This window comes from Cimex lectularius, unplaced genomic scaffold, assembly GCF_000648675.2.
Source record: "Cimex lectularius strain Harlan isolate CLEC.00 unplaced genomic scaffold, Clec_2.1 scaffold5, whole genome shotgun sequence".
NCBI classification, from domain to species: Eukaryota; Metazoa; Arthropoda; class Insecta; order Hemiptera; family Cimicidae; genus Cimex; species Cimex lectularius.
Window position 1 is genome coordinate 3,176,718 of NW_019392993.1, and position 24,177 is coordinate 3,200,894.

The 24,177-nt window shown below is 29.8% G+C and overlaps 2 protein-coding genes across 6 annotated transcripts in view; one reads left to right on the plus strand and one right to left on the minus strand.

Moving 5' to 3' along the window:
* The window catches only part of LOC106666269 (H(+)/Cl(-) exchange transporter 7-like), a 105,132-nt gene extending 95,998 nt beyond the window's left edge, over nt 1-9,134 (plus strand). For 3 of the 4 annotated variants that reach the window (XR_002910813.1, XR_001340401.2, XR_002910814.1), the window contains 7 exons: nt 782-949; nt 1,014-1,034; nt 1,145-1,228; nt 1,316-1,396; nt 1,472-1,571; nt 1,661-1,773; nt 4,636-9,134. Coding sequence is in view for 1 of the 4 variants with exons in the window: in XM_014393349.2 (XP_014248835.1) it covers nt 782-949; nt 1,014-1,034; nt 1,145-1,228; nt 1,316-1,396; nt 1,472-1,567 (450 nt within the window). In the remaining 3 variants the exon portion in view is untranslated. The remainder of the gene's footprint in view (nt 1-781; nt 950-1,013; nt 1,035-1,144; nt 1,229-1,315; nt 1,397-1,471; nt 1,572-1,660; nt 1,774-4,635) is intronic. The other variant, XM_014393349.2, reaches the window with a different exon arrangement.
* A 206-nt stretch (nt 9,135-9,340) lies between these two features.
* LOC106666171 (putative cysteine proteinase CG12163) lies at nt 9,341-22,980 on the minus strand. 2 transcript variants are annotated; one of them, XM_014393153.2, is made up of 19 exons: nt 22,754-22,980; nt 19,883-20,008; nt 19,638-19,810; nt 18,591-18,732; nt 18,346-18,522; nt 17,646-17,858; nt 17,476-17,583; nt 17,328-17,411; nt 17,049-17,195; nt 15,703-15,804; nt 15,551-15,640; nt 11,182-11,208; nt 10,912-11,122; nt 10,695-10,846; nt 10,539-10,635; nt 10,216-10,481; nt 10,059-10,152; nt 9,800-9,873; nt 9,341-9,626 (listed from the first exon to the last, which is right to left on the minus strand). In XM_014393153.2, exons 1-19 carry the CDS (start codon nt 22,814-22,816, stop codon nt 9,552-9,554), a joined length of 2,421 nt encoding a protein of 806 aa, XP_014248639.1. In that variant the 5' UTR covers nt 22,817-22,980; the 3' UTR covers nt 9,341-9,551. The 2 variants fall into 2 exon arrangements, with proteins under 2 accessions (XP_014248639.1, XP_014248638.1); XM_014393152.2 differs by lacking the exon at nt 9,800-9,873 and adding an exon at nt 9,908-9,981 and having other exon boundaries at nt 22,754-22,978.
* Nucleotides 22,981-24,177: the final 1,197 nt, after the last annotated feature.

Genomic DNA, 24,177 nt, shown 5'->3' on the forward strand with positions numbered 1-24,177 from the left:
CTTTTCCTGGTGGGCGGGGATAGAACTCTCATAAAAGTTTCAGAAACAATCCCAACTCAAGAGCTGTTAGTGAGAGTTTGTCTGCGTGTATGAGTCAAAAGTGATTCCTTTCTATAGAGGAAAGAGGAAAGACAGTTTAATTATTAAGTTGGCCCCTGGCCATGGGATATGTCCTTTCATCCACAAGGTGGGAACAACAAGAAGGAAACATACCAACCGTTCACACACTAAAACCAATTATCTGTCAGGATGTCCCTCGACTACATTAAACACTTCTCGAGAAACAAATTTTGGATAACTTCCTTAACTAGAATGTAATAACCAAAATTAGAAAGTTATCATTTATATAATGATGTTAATGTAAAAAATGCTACCAACAGTTCATTGTTTGAAGAAAAAAGATAGGTATTAAAGCATCTGTATACACAAATAGGTTTTTAACTTTAAAAATGCAGGTAAAATTCGTAAATACATGTTAGAAAAACATAAATATTGACTGTGCAAAAGTTATATTTTGCAAGTCTTTATACACTTTAGCTTTTTATTGAATTTGGAAGTTCAGATTTATGCCTTTTAAAGGCCTGGTTTACCACCATAAAAATGTACTAAAGTTTATTCAAATTATACCTAATTTATTTACTTGTTCATGATTTAATTTTTTCTAACCTTCTTTAATAGAGATTTGTTGTACATACATTTTAGACTTTTTACTGTAAAACTATAATTTAAAAAATAAATGTGTTACTATTATTAAAATTTTGTTAAATTGTTCATTTTCTAGGGAGTTCTCAAATCAGCTGGGAGGCTGAAAGGTCTCATACTGAAGTCACAACTCCTTATTCTCCTCCATAGTAAGTCTTTCAATGAAGTTGTCCCAAGTACCTCTGAGCAGCTTCGAAAAAAACTCCATATGTTTAGAGAAGCTTATGCAAAATATCAAAAAATACAGGTAGATTATAATAAAATTGATATTATTTCATTTTGGCAATTTTTTAATAATATATTTTTTTAAGCTACGTTCTGGCTGGATCGAGGTGAGTTGTTTTACACTTTACTAACTCGTGTTGATATCAGTTATTTTTATACATATATCTGAACAAATTGTATTAATTTTTTTTATACTTCATCGCGAATGTTTGTGCAGGATGTGCAAATAACTGAAGAAGATTATGAACAGACATTGGATCTCAGGCCCTATATGAATCCATCGCCTTATACAGTTAAATTGGTTAGAATTAAATTATATTAGTTAAACTTTATATATTTTCTCTTGATAATAGAAAATTAATATCCGGCCGGATTTTAATTATTATAGGATGCTTCCTTACCTCGAATATTCAGGTTGTTCAGAGGCCTTGGCCTTCGGCATATAATCGTCGTAAATGATGTGAATGAAGTAAGTGAATCCACAATATCTATTTAAAAAATAAATTTAAAAAAAAAAACAGTTTTAAAAGAAATTTTTCATCAGGTTGTTGGTATGGTGACAAGAAAAGATCTAGCCAGGTATAGAACTTGGAGACATGCTGGAACAATGGGGTTAAAAGAGTTAAGAGTGCAAGTATGACAAGGTAATTGATTTAATATCACTAATAATTTTAAAAATTATTAAAATTTATAATATAAAAATATTTAATCTACTATTAATTGTCATCTTCAGAAATCATGTACTTGTGAGTTCACAAGTACATGGCCTCATCAACTTAATCAGCAATCAAGGAGAGTCAGTTAATGGCAGTAGGAAAATGGGCAGTAAAATAAAATTAAACCAAAGTAACTATAATTCTTAACCGTGATTTTGTTTTTTCAAACTAACTTATTAACATTTAAAGTAATGATGTCAGAAAATAGTTGGCTATTTTTTTAACTGGGTGTGGTTAACATATTTTACACTGAACCCCTTGAAAGGCGTCTTTATAAATAAACTCAAAGCTTGGGAGAGGAGGTGGGTTTTATAAGGCCCGTAAGGGTGGTAAAGGAGATGTAATTTGACACTATGCTATTAAGTCAGTAAGCGTGAATCGTTAAAATGCTAAGATTAAATGCAAATAAATAACTATACAGAGAATCATTAATATTATGACTGGAAATAGACTAATGTTTTAATAAAGAAATATAAGAAAGAAGTGTCCTCAACACAGAAATAAAACCCTGCATCTACGTTTAAAATTGTAATGTTAATAAAAATACCCTTTTCATACTCCCAGGGTATGGTAAAAAAATAATAATAGTAATAATCATACCAAATCTCAAAAAAACCTATACATTTACATCTCTGCCTTGAAACATTGGCGCATAAATAATGTTTTGAGTAAAAAACTGGAAGTTCTGACTGAAATCTCACAACAACCATCAATAATCAAAAGTCATCACATCTTAATTAATAATGAACAAAGAAAGTTTACAAAGAGTAGCTACTTATAACTGGCGAGAACTAAAAAATTTCAAACTTAATTTTAATTGCATTACATAAGTGTAAAAGCCCATAGTCGGAGATAGCTTTCGAAAGTTGCTACTGTCTGACAGTTGTATATTTAATTTTTATTTTTTATTTTTATTCTTTTGGGCCAGCCCTCAAAAGGGTATACCCTGTGTGGAGTAAACATAAAAACATTTTAAAACACTTATGTATTAAAGCGTATTAAATTCTATATACAAATATGGATGCACAGAATAATTCCCTGTCCAACCTTCAGTCCTTCCAAGCTTCAATCTGTGAGCTTGCTTATTCTGGTGTTCAGCTATGCTTCTGTATAAATTTGTGTTTTTTAGTAAAAATATTAACATTAACTATTATTTATTTATTTTTATATATGGCTGATAGTTTTTATTGAGATTGTGAAACTGCCATTGGGTGACTATCAAATTACAATTGAATTATGAATATTATTATCAAGATTTGAATCATTTTATTCTGTAGAGTTAACATGGGAGTTCTTAAATTGGTAGATAACAAAATTTAACATTTAAAAAAATTAAAATAGGGCTTCCCAAACTGCGGTCCGAGTCAAACTTTGAGAAAAAATAATATTTACAAAAATAAACATAGAATGAATTAAAAAAATTAAAAAACCAATAACAGTAAGTGCTGAAAACGAAAGTTTGTTATTTTGCAGTAGCAGACATTATGTTTTCCACAGATACGCTTTAGCTATTAAACAAGTTCCAGCCTCTTTTAAATGAGTTTTGAATGAGTCGGTTCAAATGGTTAATTATATCGAGTCATGGCCATTGAAGTCAAGATTTTTCACAATATTATATGAAGAAATGGGAAGCGTTCATCATTCCTGATTTTCCATACATAAATGAGGTAGCTGTCCCGATTAAAGGAATGAAATCTTAACTTGTTGATGGACCACAATGTCAAATGGAACAATGTTTTTAAATGATGAAAGTCATGTATCCGACAGACTTTTCCATTAAAATGAATGGGATGAGTCTTTCTTTTCAATGGAAGAGTGTCAGAACTTTCGATGCTAATGACAAAAATAGCTTCTTGAAAATAAAAATCCAGTTTTGGGTTTAATGGAGGTGGAGTGTTTTTCTGTGTTAAATGATTTTGTCAAAAAAAAAAAAAAAAAAAAAAACTGGTGCTTGCAAACGGCACATCAATTGACGAAATATGTGAACACCTTTGAAGTATGGAGATATCCTTTGAGCACTACTTCCCAACAGCTCGAGATAGAATGCTACAAGACCATGGGTGGTGAAACAATTTTCAGTTTCAACAAAGCCAACCAGTCTATCTTCAAGTGAATACGAATTTTTATAGACATTACTTCAGATTCCATCTTGAAATAAACATTCAAATCTGATACATACCCCCATTTTTCACTCCAAAAACAACTATACAAATATACATTCAACTGCTTGTGGAAAAAGTTCTTGTTCTATTTGCTATATCTTAGCCGAATCTGGAGTTTCTTTCTATACAGCCAATATAACTAAATACCAAAGCTGTCCAGATGCTGAACCAGATATCTCCAGTTATCAAAAATTAAAACCAATATATCCAAATTGTGCAGGTTAAAACAACCTCACTCTTCCAAGTAATTCATGCATCATTCATGTTTAAATTATTACTTTTAAAATTGGCTCGAGTTTTACATAACTAATGATTCCAATCTGTCTAATTTGATTTTTGTTTCCGGATTTTGTATAAAAAGTTAAGTAAATCAATCAAATGTTTGTTTTCATAGCGACATCCTCCTTCATCACCTAATTTGGAAAGGGCTGGCTAATTTATAAAATTTTAATTTACTATACACTATAAGTATCTAATTTTAAATACTTGAATGAAAGGGGTCTTCCTTGGATTTTGTTTTGAGAAAGGATTCTGCTGGTTAAAATGTTCGGGAAGCCCTGAATTAGATGAGAGGAATCATACAGTAATATAAACATTCAAACATAGGCATAGTGATTTAAATAGATGGACTCATTTACTTCTTGTGTTATTTAAATGTAAAATAAAAAATTATTGTTTGACATTAATTTGTGTACTTATAACATATATTGATGTTATTGATATATTGAGTGTGCTTTTATACTAATTATGTAATTATTGATGTGATATAATCTTTCACACAAACACTTGCACTTTTTCATCACAATGTTTGTTGTATGTTTCTTTTTCAGAGGAGAATGCTGTGGTGGGTGAGGGGACAAGCACAGGGCTCGAAGAGCAGCTTGAAGAAACAATTTAAATTGTTCCCATCGCAGCATTCAACAAAGTAGTTTAACTCGAAAAATAATTAAATAATGGAATGAATTCAGAAACAAAAGAATCTAAAATTTGAAGTGCACAAATTTCAATATCTCTCTCACTTTTGCTTTCTCTCTATCTCTTCTTGCACGCCTCTCTTTGCTCCCTCTTTTTCTAGATGTTTTAATCGTACTGTCTCACTCATACTTACTCAAAAACTCTTTATCTTTCAATTGTGGGTATACATAAGTATTTTTTCTGTACCAATAAATATAAAACTCCTATCCTAATGATATGTTTAAAAGAGAAAAAGAGAGTGAGAGAGAGAGAGAGCTAGAGTGACAGAGGAAACGAAATTATTTTTGGAGAATTTAACTGGCCCTCGGCTTGCAGATTAACTTCTATTTCATTTCTTACTCTGTGTTTTTCACCTTATTATGGATTCACTAGGAAAAGGAAGGTGAATATACAGAAAAAAATTTTGATGACAAATTGGAGGATGTTTTTACACACAAGTGCACATTGAAATTTTCAGCTAACAAATATTTCAGTAAGAAGAACCGACAATAATAATAATAATACAATTTTAAGAATGATCTGCATAAGCAGAGTCAGGTCTCTTATATGTGCTAAGGCCTGTTAAAATCAAATTGTAAGTAAATAGTATTTGTTTTAAGTCGAAAAAAATAGCCGGGGCTCAAGTTTTGTGCCATGTTTTCTAACCAGGCTTTTAACGGGGAGATTTTGGGGGGTGGGGGGTTCTCTACATGTTGTGATTAGGTAAATAAAACTAATTATAAATTAAATTCAAATTCTCTTCCCTGGGGGAACGATACCGAACCCTCAGCAGTTGGAAGACGATTTGCAAAAATAATGTAAAAAAAATATTCTGTCTTGCCTTACTGTTTGACAAAAATTAGTTATGAAAGAACCTAGTTTTTAAATAAAAGTTTTAAAATAGAATCCAAAAAAGTTTGAATGAAGATTTTCTTGTTAAGTAGTGAAATTTTCTTACGTATCGTTAGCAGGCAGTATATTGCAGGGAGGGATAGAGGTTCACTTGCAAAACTACTGGATTGTAAATGAGGTTGAAAAAAACTTTACAATTAACTTTAAAACCTTAAAAATAATATATCAAGCACTTTCAGGTTTCCATTAAAGTAACAACTAATAATTTACATTTAGTGATAATTATTTGTTGATTCCATTCGTTTTATATACAAAAGCTGTGTTAAACTTTTTAGTATTTGATCTAATTAATTAAGTGAGGAAAACTGGATTATTTATTTTTATAAATTTGCTTAATCACTCAAAATATAATAATACAGATATCTTAGTTTTTTGAACAGAACTGAGGGTCAAATAAAAAAAATGTGGAACATTTTTCAGCCTCAGTTACCAAATGTAGTGATGAAAATATTGGATGAATAAATTACTTATGTAATATTCCCTTTATGCAATAAGAAAACCGAAATAATAAACCTGTAGAATATTTTAAAGAAATATCTAGAATGTATTTTTTCTGTGCTAAAAAAGGTTCATTTTTTATTCACTGTTAACTTTAAAAACAATATTTATAAGGGAAAAGAGAGAAAAAATTATTATATACATTAAAATATATTGAATTTGCAATATGAACTGAAGGCAATATTCTTAGTGTGTAGCCTTTTTAGCCTTAGTACTGAGCATTAGTTGATTTATGTTTCCTATGGAAATTACACTGTACACCTTGATGCTCATTCAGGTTTTAATTAATTATTTGCCAATGTTAATGTGTCAAATGGTATATATAGTAATTGTTTTAAGTGTTGAACATGCACAAAATTTTAAAATATGAAATGGAAAGGAGGCCAAAGATTTTTTAAAAATATTATTATATGTGTTGTTAGTTTTTAGAGAAGTTTCTTAGGAGACTGACTTATGGGCATGTCCATGTTGTGTTACTCTGAAAAACAAAGTCAATGATATATATTTTTTCTTAATTATAAAGAATGAAAACAGAAATAAGAAAGCATAACTTGCCCCTCAGCCAGGAGCTGTAAAACATAGTTTTATTAATGTATTATGTATTGGCAGGACCAGTACTTAAAAATCTTTTAATGTTCTTATACTTAAGTTCGATCCCCAACTAGACAAGCATCTCACATTTGCTAATTATTTTATTTATTAATCTATATATAGAATTAATTTATATATTGTAGGGCCTTTTCAGGATTGAATCGGATAAAGAAAACGTAGACTTTTCGTTTTCAAACACACGCTCTTTATTCTCTATATACATAAGCACTTATAACCAATAACCTTCTTAGAAGTGACCAACAGATTTAAGTACGTCACTGTCTGACGTCACCTTGGCGCAACTTTCAAATTTATTCTCCTACAATATAAAAGTTTATCCAGTAATTTTCTTGCCATAAAAGTTAATTTGAACTTTTTTTCTTTATCCACAAATTAATTGTGAAATATTAACAATATCGTTTTCTCACATAATACTTCTGTTGACTATAACCTAGCGATTAATTCAAATTTATTTGTGTTACAATTAAATTTATTTTATATTATTTCATTTTTAACTTTATTTTTAGTTAATCAATATATATTTTTCAAGTGATTCTTGAATATTGATCCATATCAAAAAATACCTTCACCTTAAATTCCATTCCTCTTCCATTCCAAATACCCCAGCTATAAGAACATTGAAAGTCACTATAGGAACTACTAATAATTTATATGAATTGTTAAAGTTGTATGAATTTCTTGAGATACAAAATGTACCAATGATTTGTTATTTTGTTAGATATGTAGAAAAATGTTATGATTTTGTTGTTATATCAAAACAAAATTGGCTCTCAACTTCTAGAAAAATTTATAATCAGTTTTATAATTATTATTTCAGCCAACAGTAGAACAAAAGTACCGCAAGTGGTATTATTAGTTATATTTTAAAATCTTCTTGTGCAAGTGAATTCAGAGAAAGATAAGGAAAGTAACAAAGAAGTTTAAAAAAGAATAAATAAAAATGTCAAAAGTTAGTGATTTATTTTCTTGAATGGATGGAACCTTTCCACCCCATATAGTGATTTAGAGAATTATGTGATATATGTGAAATTACATCTTAAGTTTGTAATAATTAGAAAATTTTAAATTAAAAAAAAAAGAAAATTAACAAAAAATATATACATGAAAAAAGCAAACATTTTTATAGATTATATTTAATGTTGAAAGTTAGATATGGATAGGCATGTGTGATATCAGAAAACTACTTAGATAGCTACTATGGTCTTTATGTGTAAACATTGTTTAAGAATTAAACTGGAAACATAATTATAAGAAATTGTTCTTTTATGTTTTTGTTTTGTTTTTAAATTTTAAAAAACCTGTTATTAAATTATTAAATCTGCTAGATGGTATTTGGATTTAGGATACTTTTGTTTTAAAAGAGGTAATTTGTGGTATCTAAAGTAAACACTGCCAGCCCTTCGAAACAACCCGGCTTATAAGATTACAACAAAAAATATATACATATATGTATATGTAACTGTGATATTTGAATATTCACTAACAACATATTATCTATACAGCTTAGTGCTGAATTGGCAATATTTTAAGCAGATTTATTTGATCGTGTAACATTAGAACCGCAAGTGTTTCAGAAGTATGGTCAATTAAAAATATTGTTGTCCTAAATAGTTAATACAGTACTTAGTTGAGTAAAATGCTTAGCTTATCCTTAAATCAGTAGCCAGAATATTATTGTCTTTTAACAATTATTCTCAATCTTTTAAAGACTATTTAATGATAAAATAATAACTAAAAAAACACATCTTTAACTGAATAGCATGTTTAAAAAGTGCAAGAGAATTATAGTAATTTTCTGTATTGACTTATTAGTAGTAACAATGATGAACTTGCAAATTTTTTCACCTGTCACCGGTTTGATTCGAAGCTGCAGTGAAATGATAAATGCAATTTTTGTTCGACTAATTACACTTCACAAACAGTACTGTCAATCTTGAAACAAACGAAATATTATTGTTTTATTTCAATTGCAAATTTTACCTCACTCGTATTGTTCAGACCGACAAACAAATGAGCAAAATTATGAAAGATTGGAAATCCATAGTTACCTCTAGAGATCATGCATTATCAAAAATGTCAATTTGATTTTTTTGAGAAAAAACACTTACATGTCAATTAATTTCTTTTTAATGTCGTTAATTTTTAACACACTATCTTTCTCTTTCCCTATATATATCTTGTAGAATGTATGTTAAGATTTAAAAGGGGAAAGTTACATACATGAAGTGTTGAATTAAATGTTAATTGTTAAACTGAAGAATAGTTGACTGTCAAGAAAACGTTGGAAATATTTAAAAAAGTCGAATTGCAGTAACTGAAAGCAAAGTGGAAAACAAAAATTCAAATAGGCCTACTTATTGTATACTGTACCTTACTTATATTGTAAAAAAACTTAATGAAAAATATAAAAAAATCATAGGAAATAAAAAGCTTTATATCATTCCAAAAAGAAAAAAAAACTAAAATTAACCTTTGCATTAGTTGGTTCATTAGAATGTCCCATAGGATAGAGAAAAATGATTTTTTTAAATGTCTTATTTTGATTATTAAAAAAACAAATAGATTTATTATCTATAATTGATCAATTACAATTGGTTACATTCTAATTCTATACTTGTTAAAATATTTTTAAAAAAATATATTTAAATTGTCTCAATAAAGTGAATTTAATAAAATAAAATAAAACACTGGCACGAATTATATAAATATATATATCTATATATATTGTGTTGTGATAATTGATAAACAATTTTATTTTGTTGCGATTTTTTTATGACAAAATTGCCGTAGATGGCGATTGATTAACTCCACAGGTCCCATCACCTCTGTAGACCATGTAGTAACCCTGGGAAAAAAAGAAAAATAAATTATTTATACATAAACTGTTGTTTATTCATATCCTATGATCTATGCTGTAAGCAGAATTTATTCAATTTCTTTTACTTGATAACTTATGACCATCATTTGGCTCAATATGATCGTCAAGAGAATCAATTATATGGCTAAAAATTGTCTTACTTGTATTCCCCACTTTTCTCCCCAGCTGTTCTTGATCAGCCAGAAAGGGAGCTTTTTCTTGAAGGTAGGATAATCTAAAAATAATATATAAAAATTAATTCAACTAACCTGATTTCCCCAAGACTTGCCCCAACTGTTTTTGATTAGCCAGTAAGGTAACATCTTTTTTGTGAACTTTGTCCCTGTAAGGGATATTGTTATTCTAAGGTGGGAACGCTTTATTCGATTTTTTACAATATTATTTAATGAGTGTACTTACTATGTACCCCATACCCAACGATTAGAACTCCATGGTCTAGATTGTTAGGATTGCACAAAAACTTTGGTGGGTGCGAAACTCCTCCCCAATAAAACTGAAATCAAATAGTTGTGTTGAAAACAATGATTTTACATCTGTTTAGAAATGATTGAAGTACCTGCATTGCATTGGCATTTAAAGCGATAGATATTGGTCCATTGACTACAAGGAATTTGGCCATATCGTTTTCATTGTGTGATATATTCAGGCCCCCACTGATGGAGACTCTCGTTTCTGCCCTTTTAAATGCACATGTCTCTTTCTCTCCGAGATATGGATAGTCACTCTCGGTTTCAAGACCACCGAGATCTTCAATGGCATGATACGCAGTGTCAAAAAATCCACCTTGGCAACCGGCATCGTATTTGTCACAGTCGACAAGTTCTAAAATATAATTATATTAAGGGTTTTAACCACTGACAAACTGAGATAACTACTTACCTTGTTCAGAAAATGATAACAGCTGGCCTGTTTTAATAGCATAGAGACCCTCTACATTACCGGTTACTGAAAAAGCCCAGCATGAACCACAAAACCCCTGTAATATTAGTAATTGTTTAACAACAAGTTTTGTTAAGCTTGCGATTAAAAAAGTACCTGATTTTTTACTGGTGTGACCACATTGTGATCCCTCCAATCAAATGAATTTGGTAATGTAATGTTTGGAATAACAGCCATTTTCCGAGGCTTTTTTGGTACATAATTTGGGTTGTGGTTAAAGCCGAGGAAATTCCTCTTAAATTCTTCAGCTTGAAACAAAGAAAAATATAATTTTAGTGATACAAAAATTATTAAAAATAAAAGAAAGCAATACCCGAGAGATCGGCAAACTTGGTCACCCCATAAACTGCAGTGCCCTGTTCATAAAATTGCAAAGCTGATATTTTCTTCATATTGGCTCTAAATATTCTGAATCTTTGTTTAAACTCTTTGTCAGTTTTATATTGTTTTTCCTCCTTTCTTACAAATTCAAGGAAGCCAGTGAGATCTGAGTTATCTTTATCAACACCAAACATACGAGCTAACTGAAATCATAAATTATATTACCTACTAATGGGTGGGGAAGAACCTAAATAAAACTTACCAATTTTACCCTTTGTGGGGATTCACTCTAAAAAAAAAAATATTGAGTAATAATTAATTAGAATATCAGATTAAATAAATACAAACTAAATATAATAAAACAATATTTAATCAAATAATTACCAATTTAAACTTTATTACACATTAAAATTAAATTTATCATCTAAAGGTATGTATTATATAGATATATTACATAAAGATATTGGACAACAGACCAACATTCAAACTGTATATTTCTTAAGTGAAATATTAATACTGAAATAAAATAATTATAATTTTTATTATGTAACATGAACTTATTTAAAGATTTTGTTTAAATATTTATAATTAGTGGCTTTTTATTTTTAAAAAAAATCTGTGTGGTTTCTTTTAAATTTTCTTACAGCATATGCTGATGATGAGTGTAAATTCCCAACCATCCAACAAATTTAATGTAAAAATAAAGCAGAAAATTTAAAAAACCACATGGCAGTTTTTTCATTAAAAAATAATAATAATAGTAATAATACTATTTGACAAATTTTCAGGTCATATGTTAATAAACAACACACACAAACCCATCAAATATAAAAGAAAATTAACTCTTTTATATACAAATAATATTGTTTTCTGTTAAATTGATTTGAAGACAATTTCAGCATATATGACTTTGAACTTCCTCATACAAAGATGCTGATTTTAAACTTCCAAGACAGGCTTCTCATTTTTACCGATAGCATCTTTGACTCACCTTTTACAAATATTAATAATTTAATAATTATATTATTTTTTATAGCTAGTTTACTACATTATAAGTATAATAAATAAATTTAAAAAATAGCAATGATTATCATACACAAGCCAAAACACAACATTCATAAATAGTGAATGATGATACCTTTGTAACTAGTCGTAAAATATTAATATAATTAAAATTCCAAATATAAAAACAAGAAGGAATATTTCATATTTAAATTTGTTAAAATAAATTTAACTGTCGTAAATATTTTTTAGATTTATTTATGAAAGTTTCTTGTCTAAAAAAAACATATCTATGCTATTCAACACTTAACACTAGTTGAATATTTTTTTTTTTTTTACAACTGCGATTTTTAGATGCAACAAGAAAATGAGATAACAAACATAGTGAAATCTAGCAAAATAGGAGAACTCACCCAGTAATGACACTCCCTCACATTAAGTCGATCAATCTCAAGACCTCTCGGCCACAACCCCTTAAAAAAATGGGTGGGATTTCCAGGAATGTTGGGACAAGAAAGCTGTTAGACAAGTGGATTGAGGTGAAGATTTAAATTTTTGTGGAAACTATTGAATCGGGATTTAATGATGTCAATTAGAAACAAGATTTGGAAGTCATTGTAGATTGTTAAGTTTGAAATGTAGAAGGGAGAGTTTAATCTTTTTCTTAGTATTTGTAATAAGTTGGTTTGGATTTTGAAGAAACAATTTTTTTCATTGATTCACAAACTTTAATTCTGTATGTCTATATTGGTCTCAGGATGGTCTTGTAAATGGTGAATTTGTGAGTAAGGTGAAAGTTAGATCTATGGTTAAGTAATCTAAGGAGTAATTTGTAGCATCAGTTTAGTTTCCTGTTTTTTTCAGTCTTGTATGGGAATTCCATATTATATCTGAGGTTGGAATGGGTTGTCCATTGAAATAGAAGTAGGACAAATGGATTTTCAGAGTGTAAATGTGTTGATTTAGTTTTAGTGTTGATTTAGTTAGTTAATTTTCATTCTCCATTTGCAAAACCAAGATTGTAATTAAAAAGTTAAATGGAGTTGTATGTCATGACTAGGTAGAGAAGGCTCAGGATTAGATGAAAGTATGGCTGTGTTATAGCAAAAGAACGATTAGGGAAAACTAGAATGTCAGTTGAGTACATTTTTAACACGAAGGGCCCCAGGATACGCCCTAGGTGACACCAGCGGTTTAATTGTAATGTAAAGATAGCTCCAGATATGTGGGATTCGCCGAATGCCAAGCAAAGGTTCGCAGAAAACCAACTAGTGGGGATGAGTGATTGGTAATTCACCAGGCAACAATATTCGGTTATCGCCATGGTCGACTAATTATTTCTCACTTGCTTCAAAGTACAACAATATTTGTGAAGTAGCTGAACTCAAAGCATCCACATATTCGGGAATCAACTGTACTGTATGTAAATCAACTGTAATCATCAATCAACAGTTATTATTTTCTGCTATTTATTTTTTAATAATAAACGTTCCTAACTAGTATAGATTGTATTGTGTGGTGATTAGTGACCACTCTCAACACGACACACAAGAATGACACAGTTACGCAGAAAACAAACACTTTGAGCCCTGAAGATGATCTCAATAAAGATCGAAACATTGATATGATAAAGAAACTGTTTTTCTGAAACCTATGTCACACCAGACCGCATCTCACGATTTCCGAATAATCATAGATTATATTAATGAAAGAACAACATAGCGTTATTTCTGTTGACCCAACTTCACAGTCTTGGAGTACCTCACTCTGAATCAAAATACATTATTATATGTACATATTACATGTGTGTAGGACAAAATAGTAACCGCAGCTTCCCTGTTGTCCATTATGATTGGTATGAGGACATCCTTTTGTCCCTGAACCCTTTTGTGGCTTACCAATTACCAAAAACAGATTCATTAGACAATGGATTAATAATAAGTCCTCCACCCAATGGCCCAGAACTACTAAATCAAGGATGTTCTAGGACTGCTAGCTAACTGGACACTGCAGACTCTGGAGGCATTATATAGACTCGGAGTGACATAAACAAGCCTGTGCAGATATTACCAAGAAGAAGAAGAAAAAGCAGAGCACGTCATCTGTTGGTCCTACTATGTAGGCTGAGATTCCTAATCCTGGGAGAGGAAAAGCCTGAAGGATACCCACAAGAGCCCTTGAAAATGCTTTGGGTCTGTTAAAAAGCCTCAAGCTTAACGAGGAGCTCTAGATAAAAAAATGGAGATGCACAATAGACCAATACTGGTCGCGGTGCACAGGCAACAAGTCGGCTCCTATAATCTAATATAATAACAATTGGTAGTAAGTTGAAGACTAGCATGGCACTTGGTGGATTTTCGCTGTTTTCACACCAACTGGGTGTTTGTACAAACCCCAACCCTGCTTGTGGCTATTTGGTGAATACCAAGACAAGCATCTCAAGATTTGGCAAATATTCAGCGGCAATCGGCACTCGGTGTACACCGCATGTCTGGAGCCACCTTAAGAAGAAAAGCCAGCCCCTTGAGAGAAGCGGCACTAGTCTTTTAGATCAAATTTTAATACGTTAAAAGAAGGAAGCCTTAAAGCTTCAACAGCACACCAGAATGCTACACCCGGCCAAACGCCCGATCAATTTTTCTTTTTAAAACTCTAAAATTAATTCATAGAAAAGTATTATATTGTAAGTACAAGGGTATCAAACATTACTATAATTTTAGAATGCAGATTTCAATAACGTGAAAACATTCAATTCAGCAGATAAAAATTTTCTTTTTTTTGGCACACAACCAATTTATACATATGAGTTCAATTTTCTTAATGATAGGAAATAAATTAAAGATTTAACTGTTCTTGACACAACAGTTACATGCAAGTCTTCATTAATTGATCAATTTTTTCTTACCTTGTACAAAAGATATATGTTATCCATATATAAAATGTGTTTCCTAAAGTACTTTAATGAAAAAGGGAAACTAAAAAATTGCAACTACTGTAAAAGAAGTTTCTTCACTTTATTTATAAATACAATTTAAATAAAATCTGTACAGTAAAATAGGTATTATAAATGAAATAATCAAAGTAATTTTTCACATTTGTAAAAACAGTCTAATCCATTTCGGTTAGATCCAACCCCGGAACTCTGAAAAACCAACCGAAAAAAATGTTTAATTCTTGCAAAAACATAAAGAATTGATAGAAAGTAATGCCATGCTTTGCAAAAAAAAAGTATTTAAGTAAGGGTAACGGAAAATTTAATATATGTCCTCCTAGTTTAACTTTTGAAAAATAATGTAGGAAGGTTAATGATTTACCTTATCAAATAAAAAATAAGAAACAACCTTTAGGAAACACATTTTTCTCAAAATATAAATGTACTTCTTGTAACATGCATGTTAATTAATCAAGACACGTCCAATTAGCGGATGATTTTTTTTTACCTCATTAAATTGTTAATGTATCCAAAACACATTAATAGTAACTCAGAGTTTTTGATTATTTACACATTTTTGTGTGAGAAATTGTGAATTATTTAGAAATGCATGCAGTTTGTTAAGAGACATCCTGAAAGGCCGCTTAGAAATTTAAACGTGTTTATCGAATAGTATACATTAATTTTTTTTATATACCCCTTGAATTGAATGACACTCGCTCTGTGTTATTTCCTTTTTATTGAGCCAAGGCTGTTCCCAAATAGCAATTTCACATAATTGCCGGCCCTAGAAAAATTATTATATGGTATTTAATTTAACAAGGAAAGTAGTGCAGAATTACTTCTTACTTGTTCACTTGTTACACATTCGGAGGGTGATTTATTTTCACTTTTTAAACAGTTTGTATCAGCCACTTCAACAGTCGCTTTAGTCAGACTTCCAGAAACGATCTGTAACAATAAATAATTAGTATTAATTCAATAAATTTAATATTTTAAGGTTTCACTGTTTCTCAATTGTCCCTGATCATCCAGGCCTATTTTCACTGTTTGTTTTTTTATATCTGATCAGGACAAAAAAGGACAATCAAGATAAAATTTAACATGGATTGAAAGATTAAAAACAGTAAGTGGTTGAGGTAGTGAAGAGTGGTCAGGATAGATGAATTTCAGAAAAACAACTTTTTTTTATTTTATTTTATTTATTTAATTTGACCTTTATTCGATGTAGTGTCATGTTTGATAAGTGTATATATGGTGAAATTGTTGTGAGATGTAAATTTATATCCTGCTGATTTTACAAGATTTATAATAGGGTATATATAATATAGGGGCCAAAATCCCACCAAGCATCACGAAATCAGTACCGGTGCCAAATGCCTTTACAACATTGCTGGGAACTGCACAGCCGACGTCACTGATAATTTGGCCATTTTTATAATATTGTGACACTTTGGCCATGTTGGTGCATTTGATTACCGCCAACAGTTGTAAATAGCCAATGATGCCCATGGCCTGAATAGCCAAATTGTCACAATCTCAATCGATAAAATTTATCAGTCAGAAAATAGTCAACATATTTTGATTCAAATTCTTTTAAATTCTTACTTATTTACATACCATTCATTCGGTTAGGGTAGAAGAATATTCTTCCATCACCCTTTAAACCTATTATATACAATACATATTACATGCAAACCTAATTGAGGGTTGTGGTGGTATTCAATATTCCACACTATACATTCACACCATAAATACATTTACTCTCAACTAGGGACACAAATCTATCATTACTTCATACAATAAAATGACCCTGTTTTCTCCAAGAATTGGAGGAGGGGCCCCAGATCTTGCTACCGTTCTCAAGGACAATTCTCATATGGGTGACATTCTTATGCGCTCCCTATATGGAGCCAAGAACAACCACTGTTTTGCTGAGACACTCACAGAGAGAGCTTGTAGTAATATGAATTACTTATGGTTAGAATTGTCAATTTATATACTAACAAATATTAAATAAGGACATTTTTGTTATCTGGATATAGCAAGGCTACTAAAAATACGAGCATTGATTTCAAAATTATACAAGGAGACCGAAGAAAGTAAAAATGGATTAATGTAAGATAATAAAATGTAAAACTTCATTATTTAAATAAAATCTTTTGTCAGTAGTCATAAAAAATGTTTACACTCACTTGGGTTGTTGCTTTGAACACCTTAACAACAGTTTTTGTGTACAGAGAATTTGCTCGTTGAGTTAACTCATTTGAAATGTACCCTTTGAGACCCTGGATTTTGTTGTCATTCACATCAATTTCCAGCTCTCCTCCACGTAATGAAGACTAAAAAACAATAATACAAATATATCACACGACAAGAATTACAATTGAATTTAAAAAAGTATAAAATTAAGTGAAAGATATACAGGCTATAAAACATAAAATAATAACATATAAAAAGAGAGGTAAAATTACTCTTTTAACTCTCGAAGAACAATGTTGAGAAAGAACTGTCTTTTGATTATTTCTGTCCAGCACAGACACATCACAAACTGAAAGCTAATAGATACAATTAAATTCTAGTCTTTAATAAAACGATATAAATTTATGTATATGGACATACATCATTGTGTTTATGAAGAAATTTGCAATTGGTGTTGTTCAAACTATTCTTCGTGCAATCTGTATCAACAACTTCAAGAGTCAAATTGATTTTCATTCCTGAATCAAGCTGTAATTAATTTTTTTTTTAATTAAAAAGACGATTTAAAAAAATATATATGAAAGTTATACCTGAATGTTGGAATTTCTGATATTCAAAATTCCCTTAATGTAAATTGAATTACTGTTAACATTAATATGTTTCATAGCAAAATCTGCAACTTCCTTGATGTACTTATCGTTGGCAGTTATTGAAGCTGATCTGTCATACAACACATCATCAACAGATGAGCACTTAGAGTACACAACCTGGAATTGCTTCCTCGGTGCCAACTTGAGATAAGACTAAAAATAAAAATTAATTAATGTCAACAATAGAATCCTGGTTAATTCAAAACAAACTGGAGGAAATTAAGTATTAATTTGTGTAACTTTCTTTTAATTAAATAGACGAAATGAACTGGTATGTTAACTGGAATCAGGGTAAAAACTTAATGACCTATTTAACAAGTACATATTACAATGAAATTAACAAGTAACAAAATATCCATTAATAATTTTACCATTCTTATAAACAATGAGTGTCGAGAGTGTGTGTTTTTATGTGCGTTTTTGATAAACGTGATAAATATGTACAAGTTTGAAAGTATAATGTACTTTTCAAACCACAAACAGTAGAAAGTACACAGTTATTACGCTCATTTCTCTCTTTTCAAGCTGAAAAAACTTTTTTATTCTCCACAAATGAAAATAGTTCTATTATCATAATAATTTTTATTTAAATATTATAAATATTATTTTATTTTGAAATGATGCTTCAGACATATCATACCTCAGATTTGTCCATAGGTGAATTGTTCGTAAATGACCTGTGAACTGTTACTTCACATATTTTACGAGGTTGAGTCTCTTTGTTTAAGCAGCTTTGATCCGGGGTAACTATTTCTGTCTCTAAACAACTTGTGCTTTTGATTTCCAATGTCAAATAATATAAAATTCCATTTGAAATCTAAAAATAAATAAAACGAAACTGTAGCAAGTATATTAATTAGTTATTGTTTAGCACATTAATTATACCTGCTTTTTTGCCTTTTTGACATCGACAACCATTTTTTTCCAAATGTCAGGGTCAAGATCGTCAAAAGTGGTAGTCACAATTTCCGAAAGTTGTTCCAACAATTCGCTCTCTGATGAATCAATGTCCTTGACAAATTGCTTCCTGAAAAAGCGCATATTTCTAATTTTGAATTATTGTCATCTTCCAGGGCTTTATAGTTTAGAAGATTCACTAGTTTTCATGATCCGCTTGACCAATTAATATCTTTTAATTAATTAAGGTTTTTGTGACACTGACTTTTTTATCTCAACTAAAAACCTTAAATTGATACTTTAGAAGGTTGGCAAAAAATTAAAACCAAGCATCCCATGCCTTTTTTTTTTTACCATAATGGAAAATCAGCAGTCAGATTTTGGAAGTAAATCCTTTGGGCTGCTGGCAATAGGCTATTTTCCATTATAATAAAAATATTTAAAAAATTTGACATGGAACCTTGGTTTTAATTTTCTACCAACCTTCTAAAATTCAAATACTCAAAGACAAAAAAACACACTCGTACTTTGTTGTTTATTTCAAAATATATGTATTTTTATCGTTATATTAATTATAACATACTTCTTTTAATGTAAACCAAATTTAAGATCAGAAATTCATGAATTTTAATTCACCAAAACACCGTTAATTTATTTAGTGATAAAATTAATTGTTAGTTAAATTTTAATTATGGATTTTTTAACCACCATAAATATTTTTTATTAAAGCTCATAAATTTCATAAAATTCAAAAAATCATTCATAAAATTCAGATCTCATTTAATTATAAGTATGTTTCAATTAATATAACGAGAAAAATATATACATAGTTTGAAATAAACAACAAAATACAAATGTCTGGTTTTTGTCTTTAAATATGCTTCTTTAAATTAAATTAAAAATTAATTGCTCCATTACTATAAAATACACTGTAATATCATCAATCTGAATATGTACACAGAAAATATTAAAAACTTGAAACTAATCCAAAAGTTACTTCATAAAATATATTTAAATTAAACAATTTCAACCTACTCTATTCTTGCTTTTACACAAGCGAGGTTCTGTGGAATTGGTTCTTTAATAGATGGCTCATTTAAATATCGAAAGATGCATTTCTGATGACGATGTGTCGTCAGATTTTCTGTCCAGAAGGCAACAATTGTCTTAGTTTTCTTAAGTGATGTCTTGTCTGAGTCTGATACAACCTGGTTATATAAAAACTCCAATAATATTTGTTATAATAATTACAACACTTGTAAAAATGTAAAAAAGTTCACCCGAGTGTGGATCCCTATTATGCCAGTAACAACTTCATCAGCTAATCTCTCTCTAACAATTTTATCCACATATCGGTAGACATCCTTATTGTTTTGATCCTGTTCCAATGCACATCCTGCACTCAACTAAAAACCAATTTTTCCACTTAGTTAATTAAAAACACAATTTGGTTACTCTTATTACTAATAAATATAATTACAATAAAAAAAGAAAAAATATTATTAAACATACTTTTTACACAAGTTACTATGAAGCAATTGTACAAAGTATGAAAATTACTAAAGCTATGTAAGTTGTCACAATGTTTTGAATGATTGTTCCAATGTTTTGAATGGTTTTTGAATCTTTATTGATTTTATATCTATGTACTTGAAATAATTAAATAACAACTCATAAATTTGTTCGTTTGGGTGATTCTATATTTTTTTTATTAGGGATGTCTGATATAGATCAGATATTTGATTAAACTGCTAAACTAACAAAGGCGATAGGCAAAAGTGTGAAACGTAAGACGCTAATCAATGCACTGGTGTAAATAAGAACGATAAAGTTTTTTTAATCATAAATTTGATAACCTTTTGCTTATTGTCTAATGTAAAATTGAGGTTGTCACCGATAAAAACTTTTACTTAGAAAATCATTACGCTTTAACTGTCAAAATTTTTCTATAATGAAGTATACCTACAACAAACACAACTTTAAAAAAAATTCTTCTAAAGCATTTCACCCTGAGTCGGTACAATCATACAAAATATCAATCAATTATCACAAAAATAGCATAATGTTGGTTCTTCGCCTGACTCTAATTTCAAACTTTAATTTCTTATTTAGCACAACATAAGGCAATAATTTTAAGTGTTGTTTATATGATTATCAGCCAATCAATTTTGACTAATTGGCCACTGAAGATATTTGCCAAGCTTGGACATGCCAAGGTCATTGAGCTAATTTCATTCTTAAAAGATTACTAAGAAAGATAGCCAAAAGTGGGAAATTTATCTAGGGAATGATGTAAAACTATAAAAAAAAGGCCTTCAATTTCCGACAAAGAGCATTGAATAATTCAAATACAATTAAATAATTTACAAAATTTATAGTAATTTTGATATTTTTTGTATAACTACTGTTATAACTTTGTGTTGATTAAGTCATGCTTGTTGTATTTATTCAAAGAGAGGAAATTTAGATAATAATTTTGTTTGTCTGGTGACAGATATAAGTTATGTTTTGTTTTTTTTAGACCTACCAAACGCATCCAGCCAAATAAAATCAGTTATTTTGTTCAAATGTAATGACATTTCATTTTATTCTAGGTTTTAATCCCCAAATTAGCCCATGGCAGTTTAATAAAGAATATGAAAAAAGTATTTTATATTGGTCTGACCCCTTGTCCTTGTCACAGGTAGATGGCCATTAGGCCTTCCTATTTGGCAGGAATTATTTTACTTCTTTTTTACTTTCCACTTTACTCTAATTTTTAAGTCTAATATTATAAATACAAGCAAATAGAAAATTTTTCTGTCTACTTGTCATTACTCAGCAATAAGAAAGAAAGGGATTATGCAAATTCTTTACTCATAAATTGAAATATTTGGTTAAATGAATATTTAATCCAAGATGTTTGTATGTACAGTGCATATTTATATGTTTACAACAGATGGCTGTTAGCCATTATCACTTGTGTGACATATCTTCATAATTTGTAGCTTAGTATTTCCAATCATTTAGACTGCCTATCATTCCTACATTTGTCTGTCAGATGCATTTCATCCCTTTTGTCATCAGGAGTATTTTTCCAACTTAGTCTTTTTAATTTCAAGCTAGATCTACCTACATCATCCTGGTCTGCTTTTCCTCATTATTTTTGCTGTAAATGCATTTCATCCATTTAACCATCATCACTGGTGGGTCTTCAAGCATAGACTGTATAAAGTCGTTAGATCAATTCCGATCATCCTGTTCTGCCTATACTGGCTGGTTTTATCCGTAAAATACATTTCTACATTTTACCATTTCAAACGTACATTTGTTCAATTTTATATTTACAACAGACGGCTGTTACCTATTGTCACTTGTTGTAATTGTACATCATGTCTATTTAGTTTATATTTTGCTCATTTCTGATCATTTGCTCAGCCTATTCTCACTATTTTTCTTTCAGAAGCATTTCATCCCTTTTGCCATCTTCAGCGGTGGGGGAGTCTTCCAGCTTAGCCTTTTTAATTTCAAGTTAGATCTTACACATTCATCCTGGTCTTTCTATACTAACTGTTTTTGTTTATCAGAAGAATTTCATCCGTTTTGACATCATCGACAGTGGGTCTTAAAGCTTGGTCTATAATTTCAAGCTAGAACGTCTCTGACCATCCATGTCTGCCTATCCTCACTATTTTTGTCTGTCAGACTCAATTCATCCCTTTTGCCATCATCAGTTGTGGATCTTCAGGCTTGATCTTTATAATTTCAAACTAGATCATCTCCAATCATCCTGGTCTGCTTATCTTCACTGGTATTGTGGCATTTTACCATCGTCAGATTATCATATATTATAAATTCTTACAATAATACATTTATCTTTAATATACTTGTATATTATGATGATGTAATGAAAACCTTCATATGCTATTCATGCTAAGTCTTTGAATTTATTCTACAATATTATACATGAATGAAGTTGTTTTAATAAGAAATGAATAAATAAAACAATGTTTAGAGAAGTGATTATTATACAAAATTGAATTTCTATGTTTTTTAATTATACAGTTTATTAATAACAGTTAAACCCTGTAAAATGTTTTATTTTCAGTTGACAATTTTTAAAAAAGTTGGCTAGATAGCTTTAAATATTAAATATAAAAACCTTTACTTACCTCAGAAGAAACACGAGACGTAATTAATATTATAATAAAACCAAATAGCGGTTGAGAAAACATAATTCTAGGCCAAGGAAACGAAACAAAAGAAACGGAGATGATTTAATTAAAAGTTTATAAACTATCAATCAGAACGCATCGAGTCCTCCCTCTAAGCGATTCTGAGCCAAACCAAACTCAAAAACGTAGTTCTGCCTTGCAGATTGCGATCGCGTCGGTCAGCCAAACGAATCTCTTGTTCTAATCAAAGCAATCATATGACCTGATCGATAGAGGATTGCTCAATCAGGATCAACCGGAATCGAGAAAAGTGGAGGGATCGATAAATGATGAGCCAGCTTCAACGGTCGAGAAAAGGGAAATGATCAGTTCTCCAGATAGAGTAAAATAAAACCAATTAAAAATAAATTTGGTTAACGATAGAAATTATTCATCTCTTTCTATAATTATATACAATAAATATACATTTGTCTGTAAACTATAAAATAAATTAATTAATGACTTGTGTTGTGTAATATTCAAATTGCTATAGAAAGAATGTACAATGCAAAACATCCCAATCATAAAAATGTAGCATGTAAATAAGTTGTATTCTTTAAATTGTTTAATTATATCTTATTTTTTAAATTTAATTTAGACAAATACCACCACTACATATATTATACATAAATTTTAGGGCCAGCAAACTATATTAATCATTGCCAGTCCTCTCATTCTTCCCTAACAGCACTTCCCTCTTTCTTCTCGCATTTTCTTCTTACTTGTATTTTGTTGTTTATTTCAAACTATATGTATTTTTATCGTTATATTAATTATGACATACTTATTTTAATGTAAACCAAATTAACCAACATCAGAAATTCATGAGTTTTAATCAAAATTATTTAATTATGACGGTTTGAAAGAAAATTCACCAAAACACCGAAAATTCATTTAGTGATAAAATTAATTGTCAGTTAAATTTTAATTGTAGATTTTTTTACAAGCCATCATAAATAGCTTGTAAATTGCTTAATTACACTTTAATTATTTTTTAAATTTATTTTAGATAAATACCACCACTACATATATTATAGATAGTTTTAGAGCCAACAAACTATATTGGTCATCGCCAGTCCTCTCATTTTTTCCTAACAGCACTTCACTCTTTCTTTTCATATTATCTTCTTATTCGTATTTTGTCGTTTATTTCAAACTAAATGTATTTTTATCATTATATTAATTATGACATACTTATTTTAATGTAAACCAAATTACCCAAGAAATTCATGAGTTTTAATCAAAATTACATGTATTATAGAGAGTTTTAGGGCCAGCAAATTACATTGGTCATTGCCATTCCTCTCATTCTTTCCTAACACCACTTCCCTCTTTTTTCTCGCATTTTCTTCTTACTAATTCATTTTCTAATGCTGAACTTC